The sequence below is a fragment of the Odontomachus brunneus genome, unplaced genomic scaffold (genome assembly GCF_010583005.1).
Source record: "Odontomachus brunneus isolate Ranch 3 - 2012 unplaced genomic scaffold, Obru_v1 Obru_scaffold_069, whole genome shotgun sequence".
Lineage (NCBI taxonomy): Eukaryota > Metazoa > Arthropoda > Insecta > Hymenoptera > Formicidae > Odontomachus > Odontomachus brunneus.
This window is the reverse complement of record NW_022639519.1, coordinates 1,134,305-1,158,299: the sequence shown is the minus strand read 5'-3', so window position 1 is coordinate 1,158,299 and position 23,995 is coordinate 1,134,305. Positions and strand designations below refer to the sequence as shown.

At 42.1% G+C, this 23,995-nt stretch overlaps 3 protein-coding genes across 5 annotated transcripts in view; 1 reads left to right on the top strand and 2 right to left on the bottom strand.

Moving 5' to 3' along the window:
* The window catches only part of LOC116846737 (sphingomyelin phosphodiesterase), a 109,633-nt gene that overhangs the window by 7,343 nt on the left and 78,295 nt on the right, over window positions 1-23,995 (top strand). The gene's annotated exons all lie outside the window — the stretch shown is intronic.
* LOC116846739 (endocuticle structural glycoprotein SgAbd-2-like) lies at window positions 159-3,326 on the bottom strand. The gene is made up of 4 exons (XM_032820974.1): window positions 3,185-3,326; window positions 2,361-2,494; window positions 1,705-1,852; window positions 159-691 (listed from the first exon to the last, which is right to left on the bottom strand). The coding sequence occupies exons 1-4, from the start codon at window positions 3,305-3,307 to the stop codon at window positions 431-433; spliced, it is 666 nt and encodes a 221-aa protein (XP_032676865.1). The 5' UTR covers window positions 3,308-3,326; the 3' UTR covers window positions 159-430.
* Window positions 17,933-23,995, bottom strand: part of LOC116846738 (endocuticle structural glycoprotein SgAbd-2-like) — a 15,355-nt gene continuing 9,292 nt past the window's right edge. The window contains exon 2 of one of the 2 annotated variants that reach the window (XM_032820972.1): window positions 17,933-21,388. In XM_032820972.1, the coding sequence (XP_032676863.1) occupies window positions 21,115-21,388 (274 nt within the window). In that variant the 3' untranslated portion in view covers window positions 17,933-21,114. The remainder of the gene's footprint in view (window positions 21,389-23,995) is intronic. The other variant, XM_032820973.1, reaches the window with a different exon arrangement.

Below are 23,995 nucleotides of genomic sequence, written 5' to 3'. Positions count from 1 at the left end.
TCGAGTTCGAGGATCGTCCGCGAAATCGTACTTAACGATTGACCAGAAGGCCCGTTCGTTAGCAAAAGAAATCACGCGAACAAATTTGGAATACAAATTTCTCTCGACACCACGACGAGTGTTAATTGAAGGGAAGGAGATGAAAGAAAACACGGGGACAAGTAGAAACAATATATATACTGATTTATTGCGTAACGACAGTTATGTTGCTCTGTAGGGGTTTCTCCGATACTTGTTGTTGCCCGCCGTACTGTGTCCTATATATACACGTATCACTTCCGGTTAGAGTCCGGTTAGAGGTGATCCGTAGCAGTCGGTCGATATCTAGCCGAGCCTCCCTCCGACGGATTCGTCCGGCTGTGCGCTGGTCGTGGGTGCATATTTCGCGGGGAGAAGGGGAGGGAGCTTTTCGTGCGATCGAGGTGCGAAACTAGAATCTCCGGAAGGGATTAGCGTTGTACGCCGGTCCGCCGAATCGCTGCTGGAATGGCTGCTGTTGATCGTACTTGTCGTACTTGGAGTCGTCGGGACCGGGTGGGTTTGCCGCGAGCGCTCTTCTGATGGCCTCAGGGATGGGTGGCGGCGTTGGGATGTGTGCACCCTGCGCGTGGAAACCGTTCTCGTCGGCCGTGTACTCGATGGTGATGGGGGTGCCGTCGGGCGCGGGGTACGAGTATCTGCCTTGAACTACCTGCGAGGTGATTGAAACAGGAGGACAATTAGAGAAATTGGAATGTAGAAGAGAGAGAAAGAGAGAATCTCCCGAGAGATTCGTTACACGGGAAGAAATATTCGCGATACGTAGATGATTCTTCCCACACTCAGGGAAAAATATAATAATGGCAACTACACAGGTCACTGTTTTATATGTAGAATTGTAATGTGTGTAGTTGAATAAATCATTTTGTAGTTATTGCAAGAGTAAAGCTCTCCGTGGCTGCGAAATAACTGTAAAACAGGGGAAGATTATAGTTCTTTTTTTTTTAATATAAGTTCTTTTTAGTTTTATTATGTTTCTAGCAATGTAAGAAAATAAACTGTTATTCTAAGAAACATAGCAAATTTCGTGAGAAATATATAGCGAATTTTTTAATAGCACTGGTTCTTAAAATATAAATAGCACATATGAAATGAAGAGTCGATTACTGCAGATTGTCGATCTATTCCTCAGTTACAAAGATAATCTATAGTAATTTTCATTTATAAAATTTTCTCCATGTATATATAGATGTTAGGATATATATGAACATTTTTTAAAGTCCTTCGATCTTCGAGAAGTAAAATTTGTAGCTCTTGGAAATTTTTTCTAGATCTTTAAATCTTAGATAAATAAATTTCAAGGATCTTAGAAAATCTTCTAAGATCCTTGCATCTCAGTTCTGTAAAGTCCAAGATTTTAATAGATTTTTCTTATATTCTGATACTTGTTTCTATTCTTTTTGTTCAAAACTGACTATAATTATAAATATAAATTTAATAATATAAGTAATTTAATAATATAAATTTATAAAAATTTTTTCTAATATTTTGATACTTTTATTTATGTTCTGTTTCTTCAAAATTAATTAAAATTGAATATATTCTTATAGTCGAATTTAAATATCAAATTAATTACCGGCAAATTTAAGTTACTGCATAAAATTTTCTCGGGCTTTTAACAGGCTGAGTTAGATCTTTAAAATCGCATAGTGCATCAATTATTACCTCTGTTTGACCCTGAGGACCGACTTGTGGATATCCGCTCTCAGAGACGGAAATTCCATTCTCAGTTTCATAACTGAAACTGTAAGATCCATCCGGTGACGAGTCCTTTTGCTGGCTTCGAATAGCTATGAACGGCTTTGCGGGCGATCTGCGGGCAAAAAATTGAAACCGTATCGTTTCCGCGTAGCAGCCTTGAATGCTGAATGGTATTAAGTTGTGTAACGCGGAAACTGCTCCAGTTACGTGTTTTCATTTATGTTAATTTCAATGCGAAATGATAACTAACTAGACAGACGGGAGCTGTAGCAAAAAATGACTGCGTCAACCAACAATCTAACGTGTCTATAATTTTCTAACGGCATTATTTAGAAAAACTTTATATTTTAGTCCCAGAAACACTTCATTATTATCTTCCTGATATTATTTCCCCAAGATTATATTTTGGTTATTATTTTTTAAGTTGCTTTAAATGTAACTTAAAGAATTATTTTATAAAATTATTTTTTAAGTTATCTTATTTAACACAAGAAATTCCCTCGAATATTCAAATTTCCTGAAATATTCGGGAATTAACTCGTTAATAATGTATAATTCTTTAATGAAATTGCGCGGATCAATTGAAGCTCAACGATTGGTTCTTTTCGCAAAATTCATACGTGTACTGAGGCGGCTGCACCGGCGGTTGCGGCTGGTAGGGCCTCGGCGTTGGTCTGTACGCATTTTGGCCAGGAAAGCCGCGGTATGGTCCGAATTGTCCGAAAGCGCAGCCGAAGAGAGCCAATGCTAAGATCTGCAAGCACATTGATACGTTTGCGCGACAAGCTAACGAGAATATTCGCGGTTATCTCTCTGGATAAACACGTTTGCAATTAAGAATCGGGGACGAGATTATAACATTTTCGCAATTGATTACGTTGATAAAATTTCTCATTGACAATTTCAATCCGCGAACTCGACGAAGAGCAGAAAAGAGACCATCGGCCGCGACTGTATCGGCGTATCTTACTATGCTTCACGGTTTCCGCGAGCTTAACCGCTTAACATTTGAAGATGTTACATTTCCCAACAGCTGTTGAAGCGAGAAACCCGTTATTTCGGCGTCCGTGCAAATGCCTCCACTTTCCCACCGTGTGTTCCTTACGCCATATTCCCGAGCGCGAAATCCTGCCGCGACGAGACTGGATTTCCTCGCGAACCGAAAATCCCGGAGTGACACGTCGTCGAGGATAAATTGCACCGATGCGAACGTCCACCGATTCGTCGCGCGTTCTCTCGAGTGCCGTCCGGATATCGTCGCGCAATTCCTACCGCGTGATCGTCGCAGTCACTTCGGCGGGAACGACGAAGTGTCGTTCCCCGGAGTCGAGACCGGATAAAATAAGGAAGAACACGCGAAACAGCGGCGCGAGCGGATGATCGGCGAGAACGGTATCGATGTCCAGAGGAACAGCCGGCTCGCTGTCGGAGACAGATCACTCACTAGGTACTGCATGACGATGACGATGACGACGACAACTACGACGACGATTGTCGGCGGTTCGGTGCGGCAGTCGATTTGAACGAGATCGAATCTGTGATCCCGTGCTGCGAGCACCGCCGGCATTTATATGAAGACGCCCAAGAAGATCTTCCCTTCCCATTCTCCCGGGCTTCTGTACACAGTCGCCCGCTCGCTCTCGCGCCGGGGGAGAGGAGCATTTTCTCCTCCCGTGTCACCCTCCCCTCTGCTGAGGGATACCTGATCGCCCTCGCGCTCTCGCCCCACCCCGTGCCAACCCCGTGCATCTCGTTGTCGTCGTCATGTCGTCTCTTTAGCATCAGGTTGCTCCTTACGTGGCGACATGCCGCCGCCACCGTCGCCGCCGTCGATCGTTCGCGCCGATTCAACCGCGTGAGCCAATTTGTTGGCACACATTGGTGCGCGCACAAATGCCCACGCGGCTACTGTTTCGGTTTAATAGAGTCGTTCATTAGCGCATTCTCGCCGTGAGGTGCACAGTGGGTGTCATTGTACGCGGGTGATGATACCGGCGATAAATATGCAGCTTAGCGCGTTAATAGCCCAGACAAAGATGACACCTCGTATGTTTTTCTCTCGAGGCGGTTATGTAGATGCGTTGGTTAAACGAGAGAGCTGTATTTTATCGGCGGGATCCCCTCGGTCGATTTGCATGTCGATTTCTTCTTGACGAGGATGCGCTCTTGCGCGTATCTAGTAATCCGTAACTCTACGACGGGATTTTGTCGGTGGAAATTATACAGATTGGATGAGATTAGATGAGAGACGCGATTCTTGCAAATCGACTGAATTCATTTCTCGCCGATCGCGCGGCAGAATCGCGCGAATCACCTACATGGAGGCTATTTTATGGCAAAAATCACTGTGGAATTTTCTAATCGAGGAGCAGATCGACATTCTGCAGTAATAAGCTATCCTTTCGTTTTATACATGCTACTTACATCTTAGGAATTGAAGGGTGCTATTGAAACTCTTGCTATGTTTCTAGCGAAGTTTACTATGTTCCTTTGCGAAATAGACTTTATTGACAGTTCATTTCTGGACCACTAAGGACATAGTACAATTAAAAAGAAAATTGATATGCGCGGAAGGAAACTATAATATTCTTTCCGTGCACGTGTGCTCCGCGAAGAGTGTACTCGTATTTATAAATGTAAATAGGGAACACACAGGCGGGGCTGATGATTTCTCCTGACGCCATCTGCGATTCCCCATAAATTCAAATGTTATGCCGCTCATGACAGTCGGTATTGTCCGCATTTGCATTAAAGAGATGCAGGACGCGCGCAGATAATTCGCACGCGTTCGGAAATCCTACGCGGCCGTTCACATCATTGGCCAATGATGATGACGACGAGTGTTAATTCGCAACCGAACGGGCGGTTTATTTTCATTTTTCTTACACCCATGTTGCGTCTCTCTCTGGCGCAAAAGTGCGATCGCGTCGCATTGTGATCTCCGATAGCTTTGAAGGCATTTAACAAGCGCATCCACCTGTCGATTCACGCGCGCCATCGATGGAGGACGCTCGCGTGTCTAACGCAACTGTAAAATGGACAAATCAGAAACAATGCACCATAGGATACTCATGCATGCACCCGATTTCGTCACGTTTATCAAGAGCACTGCGCAACGGCGCGTTGTTGCGTCTCGCGAGGAAACGAAGTAAAATCGGCCGGATTCTTCGCATCCCCGTATTGAGAGAAATTATCCGATAAAAAATTAACAAACAGATATTTCCGATCAAAATACCAATGAATTTTTGTATCTGATCAGGAAACATCCGATGAGAAATATCGGTTCATAATTTTTTTTTTTGATCGGTTTATCTAATAAAATGCCACTCAGTCGGAAATATCCGATAAAATTTAATCAGATATTCTAATCGGATATAAAAATTGATCGGAATTTTATCGGAAATATCCATTTTGTTAATTTTTTATGGAATAATTTCTCTCAGTGTGCAACCTCTGCACACGAGGAGTTATAAAAGAAACAATGGCTAATTTAACGAAAATTATAGTTATTTTTAGGTTCAACCGTATTTTTAGTTGTTCCAACATGAAAATAATAATAGTACATAGTGAACTTTGCTAGAAACATTGCAAGAATTTCAACAGTACGTTTCGTTTCCTAAAATACAAGTAAAATATAAGTAGCACGTATGAAAGTAGTAGTAATGCGCATATAAGATTATTATCAGTAACATTACAGTATAATTTAAATAGTAAAAAAATAGTTTTCTTAATCATAATTTATAGTAATTATTTCTCTGTATGATTATATAGTTACAAATATCAAGCACTTTTTCCTCAGTGCGTCACTAGCCCAACGTTGAAAATAATGGTGATTCGTGTGGGTAGTAGATCGTTGGGAATATTGCTGTGTAATAATTTCGTAGGGAAATCACGTTTCATTTATTACTCATCTACTCGAGTGGGTATAATAGGACGTTCCACGTGCAACGAGATCTGTTATCTCAGGGATTTATAACTCGAGAATTTAATTACGAATATCGATAGAATAATAATTGAGGCAATATTTCCCAACAGATGAATTAATCGTGGACTGAAGAGTAAGACAACCTTTCATTGAATTCGGCCTCTCTTTTCAGCCGATTCGCTCCACGTCACTGTCGCGAGTCATTCTTCTTTGGCGCGATACACAGGAAAAAATGTCAGTTCGTGTAAACTGAATGAAGACCAGACGAAAGACTCGCTGATGAGAAATAATATGTCTCTGTCTCTGTTCGAAAACACATCCATCTGAATATTTGGCTGCACTAAAATTCGGTTGAAATAATTGAGATTAAATTAACTGAGTAGAAACCTCTCCTTCAGAAATCTTTCTGTTCCTATAACCGAGTTTTTCATCTGGTTCCCAGATAACATAGGATTTTAGCTCAGTATCCAGTTTCAGACTTGTCGTTTGCACTTTGATTCCAAAAGAGATATTCAGTGAAAACTATGAACAAATGCCGCGAGAGAAATTAGGTCTCTATGAATGACTAAGTGTAAATGACTAAAAGGGATGCTAATAATCGTGTGATGTAATAATCCACCCTCGAATTTTTATAGTACATTTATAGCCTCAATTTTTTCTTAGGTCCGTCACGCGCTTCGCGAATAATTGTGTTTTCCTGCGGCATGACCACTCCCAGAACAGAATAAACTCTTCCACCCGTACACGCGCGCGTAATTGCTCGCGGAGTCGTAATATCCCGCGGTGAGACTGTGCGATCCGCGAAAGAGAGAGAATCCGCGACTCGAGTCGCTGCATATGCGAGAATTCGCGACTCGCCGGCTGACGGCGAATCAATGCACACATAAGGCGAACACAGCAATGCGATAATTCGCACAATGCGAATGCAGCCGCGCTTGATTCCCGCGACGAAGCGCCGTGTGTGCCTGCATGCGTGCGTGTCAAGCGCGAAAAACGGCTATTCATCATTTTCCATGGTCGATTATCGTCCGGGCGACGCTGAAAAGCTCGTCGTTACTTAGCGATTCGTCCTGTCCCGATGGCAGTCGAGCGGTGTAAATGTCAAAACTTATGTCATCGGCGGTCCCGTCGACCGTAACCGGAGTGCGTTTTACCGTATTCGGTACTGACACGCGACGACGTTAATCAATCGATAAATTGCACCAAGAGCTAACCGAGTCGCTCTAATGAGCCCCGTCGCGCCGATGAAATTTATGATAATAACAATCTAGCAGATACGCGCTGACTCACTTTCTTCCGTCACTCATTACAAACTAATTGTTTTCTCGTCCCGACGATTCGTCCGATTTTTGCTGAAAGAGAAGATATTTTCAGGTAACTCGCAAGAGAGAGAAAGAGAAAGAGAAAAGAAAGAGACTTACGATTATAATTACACTTTGTTGCGATCTATATTCGTGCCGTGACACACAATTTACTACATATTTATACACTTGGCAGGCTTGTGATTACTTGGTTTTTGTATATCTGCACAATGAATACAATATCACTCCGCAAATTAGATCACGATCAATCAACGCGATCGTTAATAATTATCACGTTTGCCTCTGCGTCATGTGCATGCAAAGTATCCGCGTACTAAAACGTGCAACTTGCCGGCGTTCGTCGGTTCTTACGCGATACACAATATCGCATACAAGAAGGGAATCCGGGAATCCCGGTTTATGCGGCCGGTGTGGATTCAACCCGTTCTTAGTGTCTGAGCTAATAGCGACGTTGTTGCGGAGCATATAGCGAACTCTACTTCCCGAGTTAACGCGGCACATAAGGTAAACTTAGTGCTTACCGACAATTTCCTCGCTTGGTGTACCTATCTACCTGCCAACCTGCCTACCTACCACAACCTACCTACCTACCTATTTACTTACCTACCTACTATCTACCTAGTTCGCCGGTACATACATACATTGTAGTAAATAACGCGTATCTGCGAAATGCCGTCAAGTAAGTGGTATTCGCAATTTTCATTAAGCGCTCGTTGCCACAGGAGCCTCTCGAACTCTTCGTTCTTTCGTCATCAACGTGTCCGACGCACTCTGCGAACCGAATAGTCCGTAAAATTCACAAATTCGCGTATTCTCGTGATTCACGTACACTACGAGAAACACTTGGTAGTAATTATATAGATGACAGCTGTACGAATTTAAGAAAATTGTACTTAGAATATATTTCTTTTGATTTTAGAAAAATTCTCTTGAAATCATATGTATATATATATATATATATATATATATATATATATATATATATATAAGAGAATTCTGCTAAGGATAAAATTATATATATATTTTTTTTTAGATATATGTACAATTTAATGATTTTGTAATTATTGGAACTGAAGCTGAATGGTAATGAGAACTTACATATAGTTCTTTCATTCTCCTAACTATTCAGCTTTATTTGCAATAACTGCGCGCGCAAAATAGTTTATTAAATTACACTGATTCTACATAAAACTCGTACAATTGTCATCTATATAATTGAGAGAATGATTTTTCGCCGGTGCCGTTTCCGTGCGAATTTATTCGCTTCTGAGGTAGCGAATCCGGGCATAATCGCACGGATTATCCTTCATGGACGATGAAATTGCGACGTTGGATACACAACAGGTCGTCACTAGGCGCGATAGTCTCTTGGTTCGGTTACTTCGTGACTTGTGTTCGCGCGGACCTCCCCACATTCCCCGACCGTTATTACGTTCAATCCACGCGGATGATACTCTGTAACTGATACTTGGTCTCTTACAAGTCTGCTAGACATTTTACGGGTCTCGGGACGACCGGTAAGGGCCCGCGACAGGTTTCGAAACGATGAGTGGCATCTTCTTGTCTGCGACCCCTTTGTGATATTATTCTTCTCAGATCGCGTCGAACACGAATTGAACTTCCTATCGTATTGAGTGAAGAAGAGATGGGCAATTTTATTATTTCAAGAGGGACAGAATTGTACAGAGAGTCCGACAATTAATGACAATTCACCTTTCAGAAATCTTTCTGTTCCTACAACCAAATTTTTCATCTGGTTCCAAGATAACATAAGATTTTAGCTCAATATCCAGTTTTAGGCTTCTTGTTTGCACTCTGATTCCAAAAGAGATATTCAGTGAAAACTGTGAATAAATGCCGCGAGAAAAATTAGGTCTCTCTATCAATGACTAAATGTAAATGACTAAAAGGGATGCTAATAATCGTGTGATATTGTAATAATCCACCCTTCACATTCAATGTGTGCAAGTAGAATTTATCAAATTGAACCCAAAATTTCTTTACCATTTTGAAATACACGGAAAAAAAGAATAATTATGTCAAACAGAAATTTAGTGAAATATGGCATTTTGACTTCAAGAATCATTTCTTGATTGGACTGATATACCGATTTTGTTTTTCAAAAATGTATTTTTCAGGCAATGAATCACGGCGCTAATGCATGATATTGCATAGATCAACGTAACAAATTGACTGTAGCCAAAAATAGAAGCTAAAAATAAAAGCTATATTTTACTATTTTCTGGTTGACACAAGGTTTTCTGGTTGATTCTTTTTTTCGTGTAGCCACATTAAATTTTGAGTTATTCAAATTAAAGAAGATTGGTGAATAATCACGCGCAGTATAGATGAGCTGTGATAGCGACTCCATCTGTCGTTTTGTGCTTGCACATTATATCAAATTGAATAAAACGATCCTTTACCATTTTGCAAATGACTATATGGATTTCTAATTATTAATTAAAGAAGATTAGGGCATTATCATGCAAATCGTACACCAATTCGCTTCAAATTTTTACGTGGTTATATATGAAATGGTAGAAGAAGTGCTCAGTTGGATGAGTTCTATCAGCATACAACGGGTGTCGTTAATAGTCAGGTACTCTGTATAATAATAAGATAGAAAACATTAATATGTATTAGGACTGTGATGATATTAATGCGTCACGACGAATCGCGAATGAGGTAGAAAAACATTTGAATTTGAAAATTAATGGACAGTAAAAGTTCTCGCATCTCGCACGAACCGATTTGCATAATGAGGTATTAAATCTATGCTTGACCGTCGATATTAGGCATCATAAATAATTTCAACGTGGTTTTGTATCTTCTGCGAAGAAGCGTTGTCTTCCTGACAACGAATGAGACTCGTTCGAAGAAGCGACTTAGTCGTTTAAAAAAATTCACTCTCGAGGCATCTCAAAGGCCGGGATTTCGTAAACGAGACCGAATTCATCTCGCGTCGCGCTCGCCAGGTAGTAGCCGAAGTAGCCGGGTAACGGCGTGTCTTGTCCTCGTATCGATCCATCTGAAGCGCAGAGGCGGCGTTCGCAGCGGCAGCGGCGTCGGGCGATCTCTCGATCGGGCGGAGAGCTGCGAGGCGCGGATCGGTTTGCATAATTCTCGGAGAGGATGCTCGCCTGGGAGGACCCCGGAGGTATGCGCCTCCACCGCGCGCGCGTCTTTGTGAGCTCCTCTCCGAGCCTCCTCGGCGAGATGACGAGGCATACCTAAGCCGACGTGGCTAATAAAACCAGAAAGGTCAGGCCGGGTTCAAGTAACTCTCGTACACCCCGAGGCGACCAGGCTCCAGAGATCTGGAGCCATCCGGGATGAGGCTTCGTGATCGAGCGGGAGGATCGTCGTAGAGGATCGTAGAAGACAGGCTGCTCCTTCATCGGCGACGTAGGATACCGATCTTGATCGACTCCGCCCGCTAGTCCGGGAGTCAAACGCGGCCGAAATCGCGCACGGTTTCTCGCGAGATCTGCGCCGCGCTGCGCTTCGTGCGCTTCGCAATCCGCCGTATTCCGAACGAGCTCGGATTCATGGCAGAACGAGAGATAGGGACCAGTTTGTTCTACTCAAAGGTCACTTGATTGACGAGTACTTCCTCCCCCCAGGACGGACAGACGGGACTTTCTTCGCCTCGATTTCATTAGTTTCGTCGTCGTACGTAACTAACGCATCGATGCCGGTATTTAGAGTGACGTCACCCAAATCTCTTAACATTTTTAGATTCCGCGTTTCTCTTTAATATTTTGGGGAATATCGTAAGCGCGAAACGCACAAGTAATCTCGATTTACCGGTTCTCATGCGCGCGAGTCCCCTCTTTGATGCCTCCGTCGATAACGTTTCTGCAACGATCGCGAATACTATCGAACAGTATCTCTCCCCTATAAGTCTTCGTCTTGGTCTTCGTTTCCCTCTGATCGATCTCGCCTCATTGTGTTCGGGACAATTAAGTCTCTTCTTCTGCGTAAGAACGCCGCCCTCCTGTTCCGCCTTTCACCTCGACGAAAGCTTCAAGGCCTCCCCGATTGATCAGCGCAGAGGGTGTAGTCGCTTCTCGTTCCTCGGGCGATGATTTGTCGAATGTGCTCATACATCACGTCGCGATGATGTCACGGTATAGCGCACGATCATTGGTGGATGACGAGGTGCTTATTAGAGAGATCGTTTCCATTGCGACTACCCGGATAAATCGCTCAAACGAAGCGTAGTTGTAGTTGGCATTCGAAGCTTCTCCTTTCTTCGCGCTATGCCCTTCCTTTCTTTCCGTTATAGATGACGAGTGGAGAAAGGAATCCATGCCAGGGGACTCATGTCTGACTGTCATCACTGAGGTTCATTTATCGTGAGAATCGCAATAATCGCGTCGCGAAAATGGGCACCTTGATCCTATCGTGTGATTTTCCGCAAACTCATTGTTCCTCTGTCTTTAAAGTATCTTTTAGAGTTTAAACAAAGCAACGTAAATAACTTACTCATGTGCTGAAAGATTATAAGCTCTTCTAGTATTTATTTAGTTACTCACTAAAATGGATATTACTACTTTTCTTTTGAAATATTATTTTAATAAGTAAAAATTATCTATTCTTATCTTAATCACACACACACACACACAAAATATAATTCTTGTTCCTTTTAGTACATACATATAGAGATTTAGAGAAGATTCACGGAAAAAAATTTTTTGTTAAATTAACCAATTTTTGGTGAAATACGAACGACTCTGGTTGATGTTACCAGAATTTATGGTTTGTTTATATTTTAGCAGAAATTTGCTTCATTCAGAGAGGAATATTATTTCTGTAAGTTTTCACTTAGAATATGAGATCACAGAAAATAGCACCTTGCAACTAGAGTACATTTTATTTTTTGGGTTAGAATATTTTTCCTTTAGTTTTAAAAGAATTCTCTTGAGACCAAGAGGGTTCATATAAGAATGAAATTAAATTTTTTTGGATATACTACATAAGGATCATTACTTTCCTAGAGTTCAGTATGAATAAAAGTTACTCACGCGAGTAAAAATTATTACCTATATCTAAAATTAATCAATATAGAAACCGCGGAACGAATGAAAAAAGCACTGATATTATAGCCGACTGCGAAATTAACGAAAGTACAGGCAGCAGTTGTGAAAAACGTATGAACCATAGCATAATGTTGACGAGAACCTCATGGCTGACAAGTAGAAGAAGCCGAGGAAAAAGTCGGCGTGAGTTACGCCGAGGCACGAGTTACGGTTCGAGACACGTGGGAAAATATTCCGTCATTAAGTAGTCAGGTCGGCAGTTTCGTTCGCGCGTAATTTGCGAGCGTCGTTCGCGGCTCCCCGACGATCCTCCGCTTTCCTAATCGCGAGTGCATTCGCGAGCGAACAGTCTGTCAACGCCGTCGTCGGAATACAATAGCAACGACGTCTCGTCGTATCATTACGCAAAAGCGTTGCAACGGCCGATTCGCGATCGGCGACAGCGCGCATCCAGCGTCCAGTGTGATCGCGATTTTTGCGACAGGACGCGTCCGGTCCGGCGTTCGATTCCTTGACCGACATCGCTGGTGCGCGACCTGCGCCAAAACGCTTCACGATTGTATGCAAAGTCTCGATTTCGCGCATCGCGCGTGTTCTTGCGATATTAGGCGCGGGCCCGATCCACTTCTCTCCGCGATTTTCTACTCTCGGTCGCGGGCGTCCCGACGACCTCGTTAGCGAACGAGCGGGCGAACAGTTCGCACCTCGACTTGTATGACAAGCGAACAAGTGATCTTCGCCGCTCGATATAGCGATCGTACGCGGCGACCTAACTCGTTTTGCGATTCGACATAGACTGTACGCAAATTCATTCCATGATAAGGCACGTATTGCGCATAATTGCAAGTTGTGTGATTTTCAAAGACGATTAGACATCTATGTCAAGAGCGCGAAATGGATTATCACGGGAGATTGGAAAGAGACAGACGCTTTGAGAATGATTAACACGTCTCAAAAATGAAATCTTATCTTTACCGGAATTCTCTTATAAATATGACCTCAAGACGATTCTTTTTAAAATCAAAAGAGAAAATATTCTAAGCAAAATATTTTTTTATATTAGAGAAGTTTTATCTTTTATATTTACAATAAAAATTTTGTTCTTCATTTTTTTTTTGTAAAAAAACATTCTACTTCAAATAAACATATTGCTCTTAATCTAAAAGAGAAACAAAGAATATCTTATAAATTTTCAATTAAAATAGTTTACCCAAAATATATATTAAAATTTAATATCTAGTTTAATACTTATATTAAATATATTATATTTAGAATATTATATTTAATACTCTAGTTATTATACTAGATATTCTATAGAATGTATAAATATTTATATAGAATAATATCTAGGAGAGATTTCTTCCCAGTTAATAGTTTATTTTATCAGAAGAGCAATACACTTTCTGTAAAAGTTTTTAAAAAATAGTGTCTTGCAATTAGAATTCGATTTTTTTGGCAATAGAATATTTTTCTTGTCTTAGAATATTCTTCTTAGAATAATCCTCTTGAGATCAGAATGAGTTAATAAACATTACCACCTGAAATATCTTCGAGGTGAAAAACGATCGTGATCTTAAGATCTTCGAAGTTAATTTTTCTAGAAAATAGCTTAACCGTAAGGAGTTTTTTTTTCTAAGAATAGAATAGCTTCGAAAATCTAAAGATCACCTTTGTTCATCGCTTTGGACATATTAAAGGGAACAATAGTCATTGACTTACTCTTTATCAGAGGATTCCGCTAGAAACGAGATTATACTTTTTAAGGAGTAATAATTAACTAGTGCGAGATCTAATTGGGATGTCGGCACTCTCTTTAGTAAATGGAAATTTAATAAAGCTGTTCGCGCGCACGACTTATCGACGATCGCAACTTATTCTTGGGGAGGGAGGGTTCGATGAATTACGTAATAACGACGTGTGGGCATAACTGTATAATTACAACGTTCGGAAAGATGTCTATCGCCGGTTGGATTCGCTCGCGGGACGTCTGCGGGTTACAAAGATGGAAAGCGAGGGGCCTTTCGACCTCGATATTTAGAGAAGGCCACGACACGCGACAGTCTAACGCATGCGGACGCACGTGCGTGAACTTTAACTTGTTGCTCGCAATTACTATAATTCAATGGGACTACTCGAATTAATTGCGAGCTCGACGGGGCGCACCGTGACGGCGTGTGCGCGCGGCGCGTAATCATCCTCCCGATATTGTTGTGCATTTGCCAAATCGTCAAAAAACGACGAGTTATAACGGCTCAGACAACGCGCGTTGCATTTCGCTTGCTCGCGCACGCACGCACTCGATCGAATCCAACTATTTAGCCGCGATAACTAAGCATTACCATTAATAACTGTCAGCTAGTAATGATTAACTACCGACTGTCGATTATAATTTTCAACAATACTTCACCCCAGCAGCGCGCGACTTCAGGTACTAGACGGTCCGGGTGACCTTTTAGGTTTGCATCATTTGCGCATCGCGCGCGGACCACAATTTACACTCGCGATACCTCGTTACGCGACCGCGGCTTCGCAAATCGCCGCGGGCGCTTGCCGAATTCATGAATCATTGCATGATTCGCGTCGATCTGCGCGGAATTCACCGCGGACCGCGCGATCATCTCGATTTCAACCGGTATTTCAATTAGCGCCAATTAATTTCAGAAACGAAAGCGCCGCGGGGCCTGACCTTTCCATTCAACTGCCCGACTTGCGAATGTAATCGTCTTCCCGCGATTTATATCACGAGCGTCGCGCACATATTGTGAGCGCGCGACAAAACGAGATTCGAATACATATTACGTATTCGCGCGGGCTTCTCCTTAATTAATTAATTGTCGACGATTATCGCGCCGGGGCGGGAGATTCGATGATCCGAATAGAAATGTAACCAACCGGCCTGAGTAAAAAAACTAGCATCTAACTAGTACAAGCTAGATGCAATTTTCTAGCTCGTTACTAGCTGATCATTCATTGAAATATAGAGTCGGCCTTATGATCTAGCCGTTGTCTAATCATTACGCATCAAATATGACAGAGCAGATATTGCGCGCTCTGTCGATTCTAAAATATATAATTTAACTATTATATCGCCATACACTAGCATTTCAAAAGATTAGGTAACAAATCAAAATTAAGGATACGTTAACTTCATAAAAATCTCGAAAAGGCAGAGGCGAGCGTTACATTGCTAGCCAGCACGACTATTTATGTTTTTTCATCTCATAACTGTAATTCCGTCTGTTTAACCATCAACTAACTTGTTTATTCAGCCACTAGAAGAAGTGAGCGTTACATTACTGACTACTAGTGACGTTAGGTACAAATTTGCTATCTCTATGGCTAAACATCGACGAAGTTCAGGTTTTACTGAGGGAACAGCTGAGGAATCACGGAGGATTCGCGAATTACGAGAGACTTGTCTCGTATCTCGAGCCCTTATCGGGCCATAAAAAGTTCCGGAGAGCCGCTAAATTCAATGCCCCGTCATTTCTATCTCACGAATAAACGGAGATGCCTCGAGAGATGCGCTTGTTCGTTCGTTCGCTCACTCACGCGGTCGTTCGCTCGCTCGCGCGTTGTGCAACGGACAGGAGACCGATGATTTGCTTTCACTGACTCACCTTTAACATGATATTACGATTACCATTAACATTAATCCAGGTGGCATTTCCACGGCCGGTCCGCCTAAAATTTTGCGTCCAAGCTCGCTCGCGCGCGTCCACAGTCCCGCCATGGACGTAATCTTGTCGCGAACACGTTAAACGACCGTTTACCGGTCGCGAACGTCCACGGAGAGGGATCAGATTTTAATTAACGATTGCTGGACCAGCGTCCTTTAGCACGATATGCGTGTTAAAGTCGGGATGATCGCGAAAGTCCGACAGTCGATAAACGAATATGCACGATCGCGATAATCAAATGAGAGGAAAAACGCGACACCTGCGCGAGTAATAAAGGATTATTACCGTGTCTGTGACAATAAAATATGCTACGATAGTTCCAATAGCGCAGAATTCCTCACAGCGGGAAGCCGTTCGAAAGATACCTTCGCGCGCAATTCAGCTACGATTGGATTACGAATTTAATCATCTAATATCGAGAGGTTTTCGTAATCATTCCTGCGTGTACAAGCTTTCGATATCTTAATAGAAATATACATTCTCAGCATCTGAGAAAGTACTTCATACTTACCAAAATCCTTTTATTATTTGGTCTTGAGAGAATTCTTCCAAAACCAAAAGGAAAATATTCCAATAACCAAAAGGAGAACACTAATTGCAAGATACTATTTCCTGTGATCTTATATTCCAGGCGAAAGCTTCTTTCGAAAGAATATTTCTCTTTTAATGAAGTGAACTATTAAATCGGAAATCTACATTGAGAAAAAAATTTTTTTTTATCCAGTGGTTACTAATAATATGTTTAATATTATAATATTAATAATAAATCTAAATACCTTTATTTAAATAAAATAGACAATTACTTTCATGAAAAACAAAGACTTAAAGAAAACGTATGTTTTCTTATTTGAAAAATTTTAAGAAAATATATATTTTTTTACTTAGAAGATATTTTATATATTGATATAAGTAAATATTTGTTATATATATTAGCATTCACTGAACAAATATCTTTTATTTCTTATTTTTTCTCTCAGTGTAGTAGATACTACCTTAATTTTTTTTCTTTTGAATCAAGAATATCTACACTTGAAGTGGAGCGCCCTCTTACTGAAAAAATTTTTCTTAAGAACAAGACCTGTACTGTAAATAACAAACGAAATTCTTCTAACATTAGAAATATTGTGCTTGGAATATTTTCCTTTTAGTTTTAGAAGAATCTTCTTGAGGTCATATTTGACAGGATTTCACTGAAAATGGTATTTTTTTTAGGTGATATGATAACGTTGCGAAATCAATCAGTGTTTAACGAGTCAATTGTTAATGTATAAATGAGCTACTACCTCATAATGATACTCGTTTTGTTCTCGATTATCATAGTGTCTAGTAATAAAATATACGTACGACACTTCCAACAGTGCAGACATGATAGCTCAGGATTCTTCACAGCGGGAAGCCATTTGAAAGATACCTTCGCGTGACTCAGCTGCGATCCGATTATCGTGCGAATTTAATATCGCGAAAACTATAGCAATCGAAGCGTATACAAACTCTTGATATATCTTAATATATCAAGTACTTAACATATCAAATATACATTTTCAGACGAGTAATATCGCGAAGTCGGCCCGCGTTTGAACGTCAATCGTTAACGCGCGAATGAGTGTCATTATGAGTTACCTCTCATAATGACACTCGTTGCTCTCGTGAAAGTGGCTCAAACTTATTCCGCTGACCGCTTTGACTCGCGCATCTGCTCAGAGACGCAATTCGCAGAGTAGGCTCATAAAGACCAGCCGAGACCCTCACGCGATCGGTCGGCATCGCGTGTCGGCTAAAATGATCAGCGCAGCCGAAAAAGACTCGCGCGCGCCTCAAAACGAGTGCAAGTAGATGGGCTGGCAAGTGTTGCGCAGTTTCGAGAATCTCTCTCTCTCTCTCTCTCTCTCTCTCTCTTTCTTTCTCTTTCAGTTCCAATCGACAGCTCTCTCAGTAAAGTCGAGAAAGAGAGAAAGGCGCATTCGTCGAAATGAATTCCGAAACAGTCTAACAGATCGCCCCGTCTACACACACACACTCTCCGCTAAATTCTGATGTAACGGATTAAGCAATCGGTCCATGTAATGCGACTAGGTCGCGCGGCGTCCTTATGCAAACAAATCACTACAAGCCACCGGGTGACTTCGAGGTTCTCGCGTGCAATCCGGAAAAATGCTCGGCCGATCTGTCGGCTGCGCGGCGACCTGTAACTCATCCCAACTGCAGTCGCACGAGATGCGCTCAATTGCACTTTCCGCGATGCGCTGCAAGTAACGCACCATTCACAAAAGACGTGGTGCGCGCGGAGATTTTAACATTTATCGCGGCGGGGAGCGATAATAAAACGAATAGCGGCTGAATTAATCGCCGTTATAACTCATCGTAGCTCGGTGTTATTATTGCTAAATAGAGTTGTCGGTCTTACGTATATACTACCAAAATAATGTATTGCCGACGATCGCGCGCGCTTTCGCGGCTCGTTCGCGTTAAAAGAGATCATCACGAACGCGGGACACACGAACGAGTCCTTAATTGACGGCCGAGCGTCGCGCGTGCTGAATATCAATAATAATATTGATAGATACGCAGTTGTGATAATGTATATGGTGTGGAGAATACATGTGTGCGAATACGCATGCGCAATTGAACGATTTAATGAAGGTAGCCATAGCATGATAAGTACAATAGAGCACAATGTGATACATGACATATTGTCGCCCAGGCATCCGTGCGCCGCGCCAGCCTCCTGCTCGTTCCCATCACCTCCGTCAACTTTTCGCCCGCCAAGTGCGGAGAAAGTGGAAGCGCGAGACGGTGCGGTCGCGCAGGACACGCAGGACCTCGATCGCGTCAGTAGATAGATAGTCTCTTCGTGTTAGGATCGGTAAAGCGAAGCGCGCGTTAACACTTCGTGGCGGATCTTCGAGGGAATGTCGTCGGTTAGTCGGTTAACCCTAAACAGCGCAACGGAATCCTGACAGATCCTTCCTTCACCCAAAGAACTATAATCTCATTCTTAGCGAAATCCACTTATACATATAGAGGGTTCCTCCAAAAACACCAAAGGGAAAATATTCTAACATTCCAAAAAGCAAGAGAACTCCAGTTGCAAGGTGCTCTGTTTTCTGTAATTTTAAGTGAGAACTTATTAAGTGAAAACCGAAAAAATATTGTTCTTATAACGAGGTAAACTATTAATAAGAAATCTACTAGATATTATTTTAACTTGTTTTTCTTTTGAATCAGTATTTGAGGAATATATTGAATTAAGAGAATTATATTAACGCAAAGCTAAGCAAGACTTGTATTCGTAAAGATGAAAATTCCTCTAACTTCAAGCACATTGCACTTGGAATATTTTCCTTCATATGATTTTAGAGGAATCCTCTTGAGGCCATGTACAAAAGGATGCCGCTAAGGATAAGATCATATTTTCTTGGTTATATTTAATTCGTTGTATTTGAAGAGTCGTCGTTTCGCCTTAAAATCGCGTACAGAATAAGAATCGTTTCCCTTAATCTAAGTGTAACGAGAGAACAGTACGGTTAATAGTACAGAGTGAATATAGGATGAATTTTTCTGGCACTTTGTTCGCTTCACCATCGGAAACGTGAAGTCGATCATCTTCCCTCTTTTCTTTTTTTCTAACCCACGCGGGCTCTGTCAGTTTCGCGGTTTTACGTGAGTCGAGTGTTTCGTTCCGTTTAGGGTTAAGGCACGTCCGGGCGACGAGTGAAATCGCCAAGGACGAGCGCGGGTAACGTCGTTTCCGTTTAATTACGCGCGCACGCCTTAATCACTCGAACGCAATTATTTCCCCATTTTCCTTCTTCTCCTCCTTCTCTTTTACCACGAGTCGACGTAATGAGAATTGATTAGAAGTACGTTTCATAGTCGAAGTCGAAACCGTCATCGTCGCGGCTGAGGGAAAAACTGAAACCGCAAATTGCATCGTTCTGAACAACCGTGCCGCGATATATCGAAGTATCCTTCTCGAGCGCGCGGCAAAGCGGTTTTGCGTAATTCATAATTAAGATGATGCTATCATGTCGTATTATATAATAACGCTGAACTTCACCGAACACGCCGCTGTGCACGCGCGAACACGGCTGTATGCAATGCACAATAATTCTATCACGACGCGCATTTTATTTCGTCCCGAGTCGTATTTATAAATTGTAGGCATGTTCGGAACGCGTTTACGACCGCCTCGTGTGTGTCGCGCCTCAATCGCAATTTCTTCAAATATCAGCGCGGCATGAATACCGCATTATTGATCGACGATCTCCGTATTGCGCCAATACGTTAGGTTAGGTTTGAGACGAAGAGAACACGGGTTCTCCTTATATATACTCTCTGAAATATAATTAATGCTGTTCCTCACAGAAATGCTATAACTGGTGGTTCATTTAAAAGTGTAGCACTGCAATCAGTAATATCTCGCTGGAAGAATCTCAAATATTGGTACAATTTGCGAGCACGGTGTTAATGCCTCGAATCGTATGGTGATTGCCACAAACGCGGAAAGTTGAATTTGACACAGTGTACAACGAATTTATAGTCTACAGATTCCACAGTGAGATCTTACTTCCACTAGTCAAAATCAGTGAGACATAAGATGAAGCAATAAAGGTATTTCCACTGAAAATCAGCGATTATTCACTGATTATCGATGAAATGCTTCTTTTACCAATTCAGGACTGATTTTTCCAATTTCTTAAGCTAACTAACAGTTAAACTACATGTCTGCTTTTATCTTATTTGAGGAGAAAGCAAAGATAAACGTATGATTCTATGATCAATGATCAACTATATTAGTCAGCTTTTTAGCATTTAGCACCTGGTTAAGATATTTTCAACCTCTTGGTAAGTACTCAATCAAGAAGTTGGAAAAATCGACCCTCAACCAGAAATATTTTTCACTGATTCACTTTGAGAGAGTAGTGCCGCGTGAATCTCTTCACAGCTCGCGCGTTTGTCTGTGAAAATTTCAACAATCGCGATTTGTATCTTTCCCCTTCGCTCGCACCGGTCGATCTCACGTCGTCTCGCCCGATCGTGCCTGGTCTTCCTCGCATGAGAGGCGAACACTAGAACTCCTCGACGAATTTCTCATGGAACGGTCGCTGCTCCATCGACGAGCGCGATCGTCGATCTCCGGAAGCGCTTCGTCGGCGACGCGCGATAGAAACGCGAGAATAATAATCTCACGCCTCCACCGCGGGCAAGCTTTGACGTTTGCTCCTGTAATCGGTCGCCGACGAGGTCGGGTTTGCCATCATCCGCGCTTGAAAAGTCCCCCAAAGACGAGGGATATCCGTATTAATATCCGGACAGTCAAGACGACCGTCAACGCCGACGGGATGGCCGCGTCCTTCCACGTCGATACGTCGAAGCGTCGGGCAGTTCTAGCGCAAACTTGGAGTCTAGTATCTTCTGTAGGGATCGTCTCTCTCCTCCTCGGGGTGAGCCGCGTTGTGTGCCAAGGCGCGTTGTATCGCTACCGGTATCGGCGGCGGTGTCGGTAGATGGGCGCCGCTCGCCAAGAAGCCATTCTCGTCAGCCGTGTAAACAACCTGGATCGGCGTACCGTCCGGGGCAGTGTAACTGAACTGACCTCTGACTGCCTCGATCTGGTTCGGCCCGATGTTCTTCGGCTGACCTGCCTCCGCCACGGAGATGCCGTTCTCCGTGTCGTAGCTGCAAAAGCCGATTGTTTTTTAGTATAATTTTCAACAATGGGAAAACGGAAATAGAGCAGACTTTATTAAAATAAAAATAAACGAGTAATTCTCATGGCTAATAATTAAATTTTTTAGAATGAAAATTTTGTGGGAAGTTATCGTCTGTGATTTTTAAACATCTTCATGATACTCGCGATATCTCAGTGATATTGTAATGATTTTAATAATTTAATCCGCGATATTTTAATGATCTTAATAATTCAACCTTTGTAGGAATACGTGTATGTTTGATGTGTTGAATTTTTTTATTCATATCTTGTTGAGATAGGAATTTAATAAATATAAAGAGAACATTGTAGTTTTTTTTCTATATATAATATATATTCTATAATATTTTTCTATATAAATTCTTTTAAATTTTATTTTATGTTTCTAGAGAGAGTAGCTGTTAGTAAAATATATTTTGCTAAGGAACAATAAATCTTGCTAGAAATATAAAAAATTTTTAATAGTACATCTCAGTTCCTAAAATAATTTCAATTTCTGTAATAAGTAATACATATGAAATGAAAATATAGTAATTATTGCAAAATATCGATCTATTCCTCGACTAAAATTCTACAATAATTTTTACTATACAATTTTTTGCATATACTATGGTTAAATATTCAGTACAAAATTCCGCAACTAATAAAAAAGAAATGTCATGTGGATTGACAGATATGATATTTATATCATCCTGAAATGAAATCAGTTTCTTCTGACTTTAATAAACTCATTTTTGCAGAGGTTAAGTGAAGACCCTGATAGTATGATTCCCTTCTCAAATAGAAGAACAATATCGCATTAATAAATTCATTCAAAAGAAATTTTTAAAAGAAATTTGAAAAGAATGATTTCCCCTGGGATATATCAGAATTTCGGCGTTTTGTCGAGAAGGAACGATTGCCGAAAGCACGTCTTCTTTCGCAAGATTTGCAAAGATCTGTAAATTTCATTAAATCGTTCGTCGAATCGGAACGGCAATCGTCCCTGCGATTAGCATATTCCCATGGCACCCGCTTTCCCATCGAGTTTCTCGGCACACTCGCGGACAAAAACCAGTCGGAGGAAAGTGTTAACGCCACCTTCGAGCTGCTAGGTGGAGCCTGGCCGAGTCACCGCGTCTCAGAGACAGGTGTCACGGGAGGGGCCCGAGTTAGGTGCGAGCTTGAGGGCACTGAGGATGGGTAGGGAAGGTAAACGCGTAGGTAGACAGGCAGGCAGGCAGGCAGCTCGAGAGGTAGGCAGGTAGGTCGATTGTAATTGTTCGATTGCACAATGTGCTATTGCGAACTGCGCAGCCGAGTGGCGCGTACGATTAACATCAAAGCCAATTAGGTATCCTTCCCTTGGCCGGTCGGCTGGCAGCCATCCGTCCTGCGCGCCGGAGGGTTCACGGTTTTCCTGGAGACCAGGGTCGGTCGCCTTAAGTAGCGCCTGCGGAGTCATCGGGCGGCTTGACCCGAATGGCCCTGCGACCTCGCCACGGCCACGCCCGATCGATTATCTCGAATGCTACGTTCCGCGAGTTGTTCGCGGGGAGTCGCGGTTGCAGAGCAATGCGAGACAATCGGTGATTATACGGAGCTATGAATGGCCGACGTACTACCGGAATATTTGCAAGGTGACGACTACTGAATTGAATGGCGGACTCAATTAGCCGGGAAGCGAGGGTCAACGGAATGGCGTAAGGATAATCGCGGGTTTTCAATTCCGAGGTCGGCCGTCGCTCTCGCGGGATGCGTTTTGCGTGGATGGGGCGCGATTCAAATATCACGCTGTGGGACGCTGTGGATCGCATCGCCTAACAGATAATTTGATGAACGCACCGACCCGGCGATCTCGTCGTGCTCGACTAATTATAGCGGACCATACGATCCATACGTTAGAAAGTCAGAGCAGGGCGAAGATGTTTCGTCAGCGAAAGAATTCGCGTGGAATTTCGCATAATGATCGATGCGCGACTCCATGGAGACCGACAATTATCCGATAATGTAAGATAATATTCGAGCTGGTCGCGAGACTAACGCAATAATTATTGACGCTTATATCTCGCGCAGAATGCCGCAAAGATTTTGCATTATGTCGCAAGCCTGTAATAATTGCCATTATAACACCGCGAACAACTGCTCTTCTCCATTATCCACTTAAGCGTATGAACGAAGAAACGAATCATCCGGGGAGTGGCGGAGTTTCTCCGGAGCAGCTTACCGTCCACGTTTTAACCCCGAATGCGTAATCGTCATTGTCGTCTTGCAAATCGCAACGCATACACGACAGATGAAATTAAAATGGTTCGCGAGAAAGTATATTAAGAAAGAAAATTTATCTAAAACATACAAAGAGATATTGATATATCTGAATGGATAACGTATTTACTTAAAACTGCACGAAAAAAATTTATAATCAAAATTATTATAAAACTTTATAATCGAGAAATGTGGATCGACATTCTGCAATAATTTATTATCTGTTCATTTCATATGTACTGTTTATTACTTCAGGAACTGAAATGACATATCAAATCAAAGCAAACAAAGAATAAGGCAAATAAGAGTCGACTGCCGATCCTAAAGGCGAA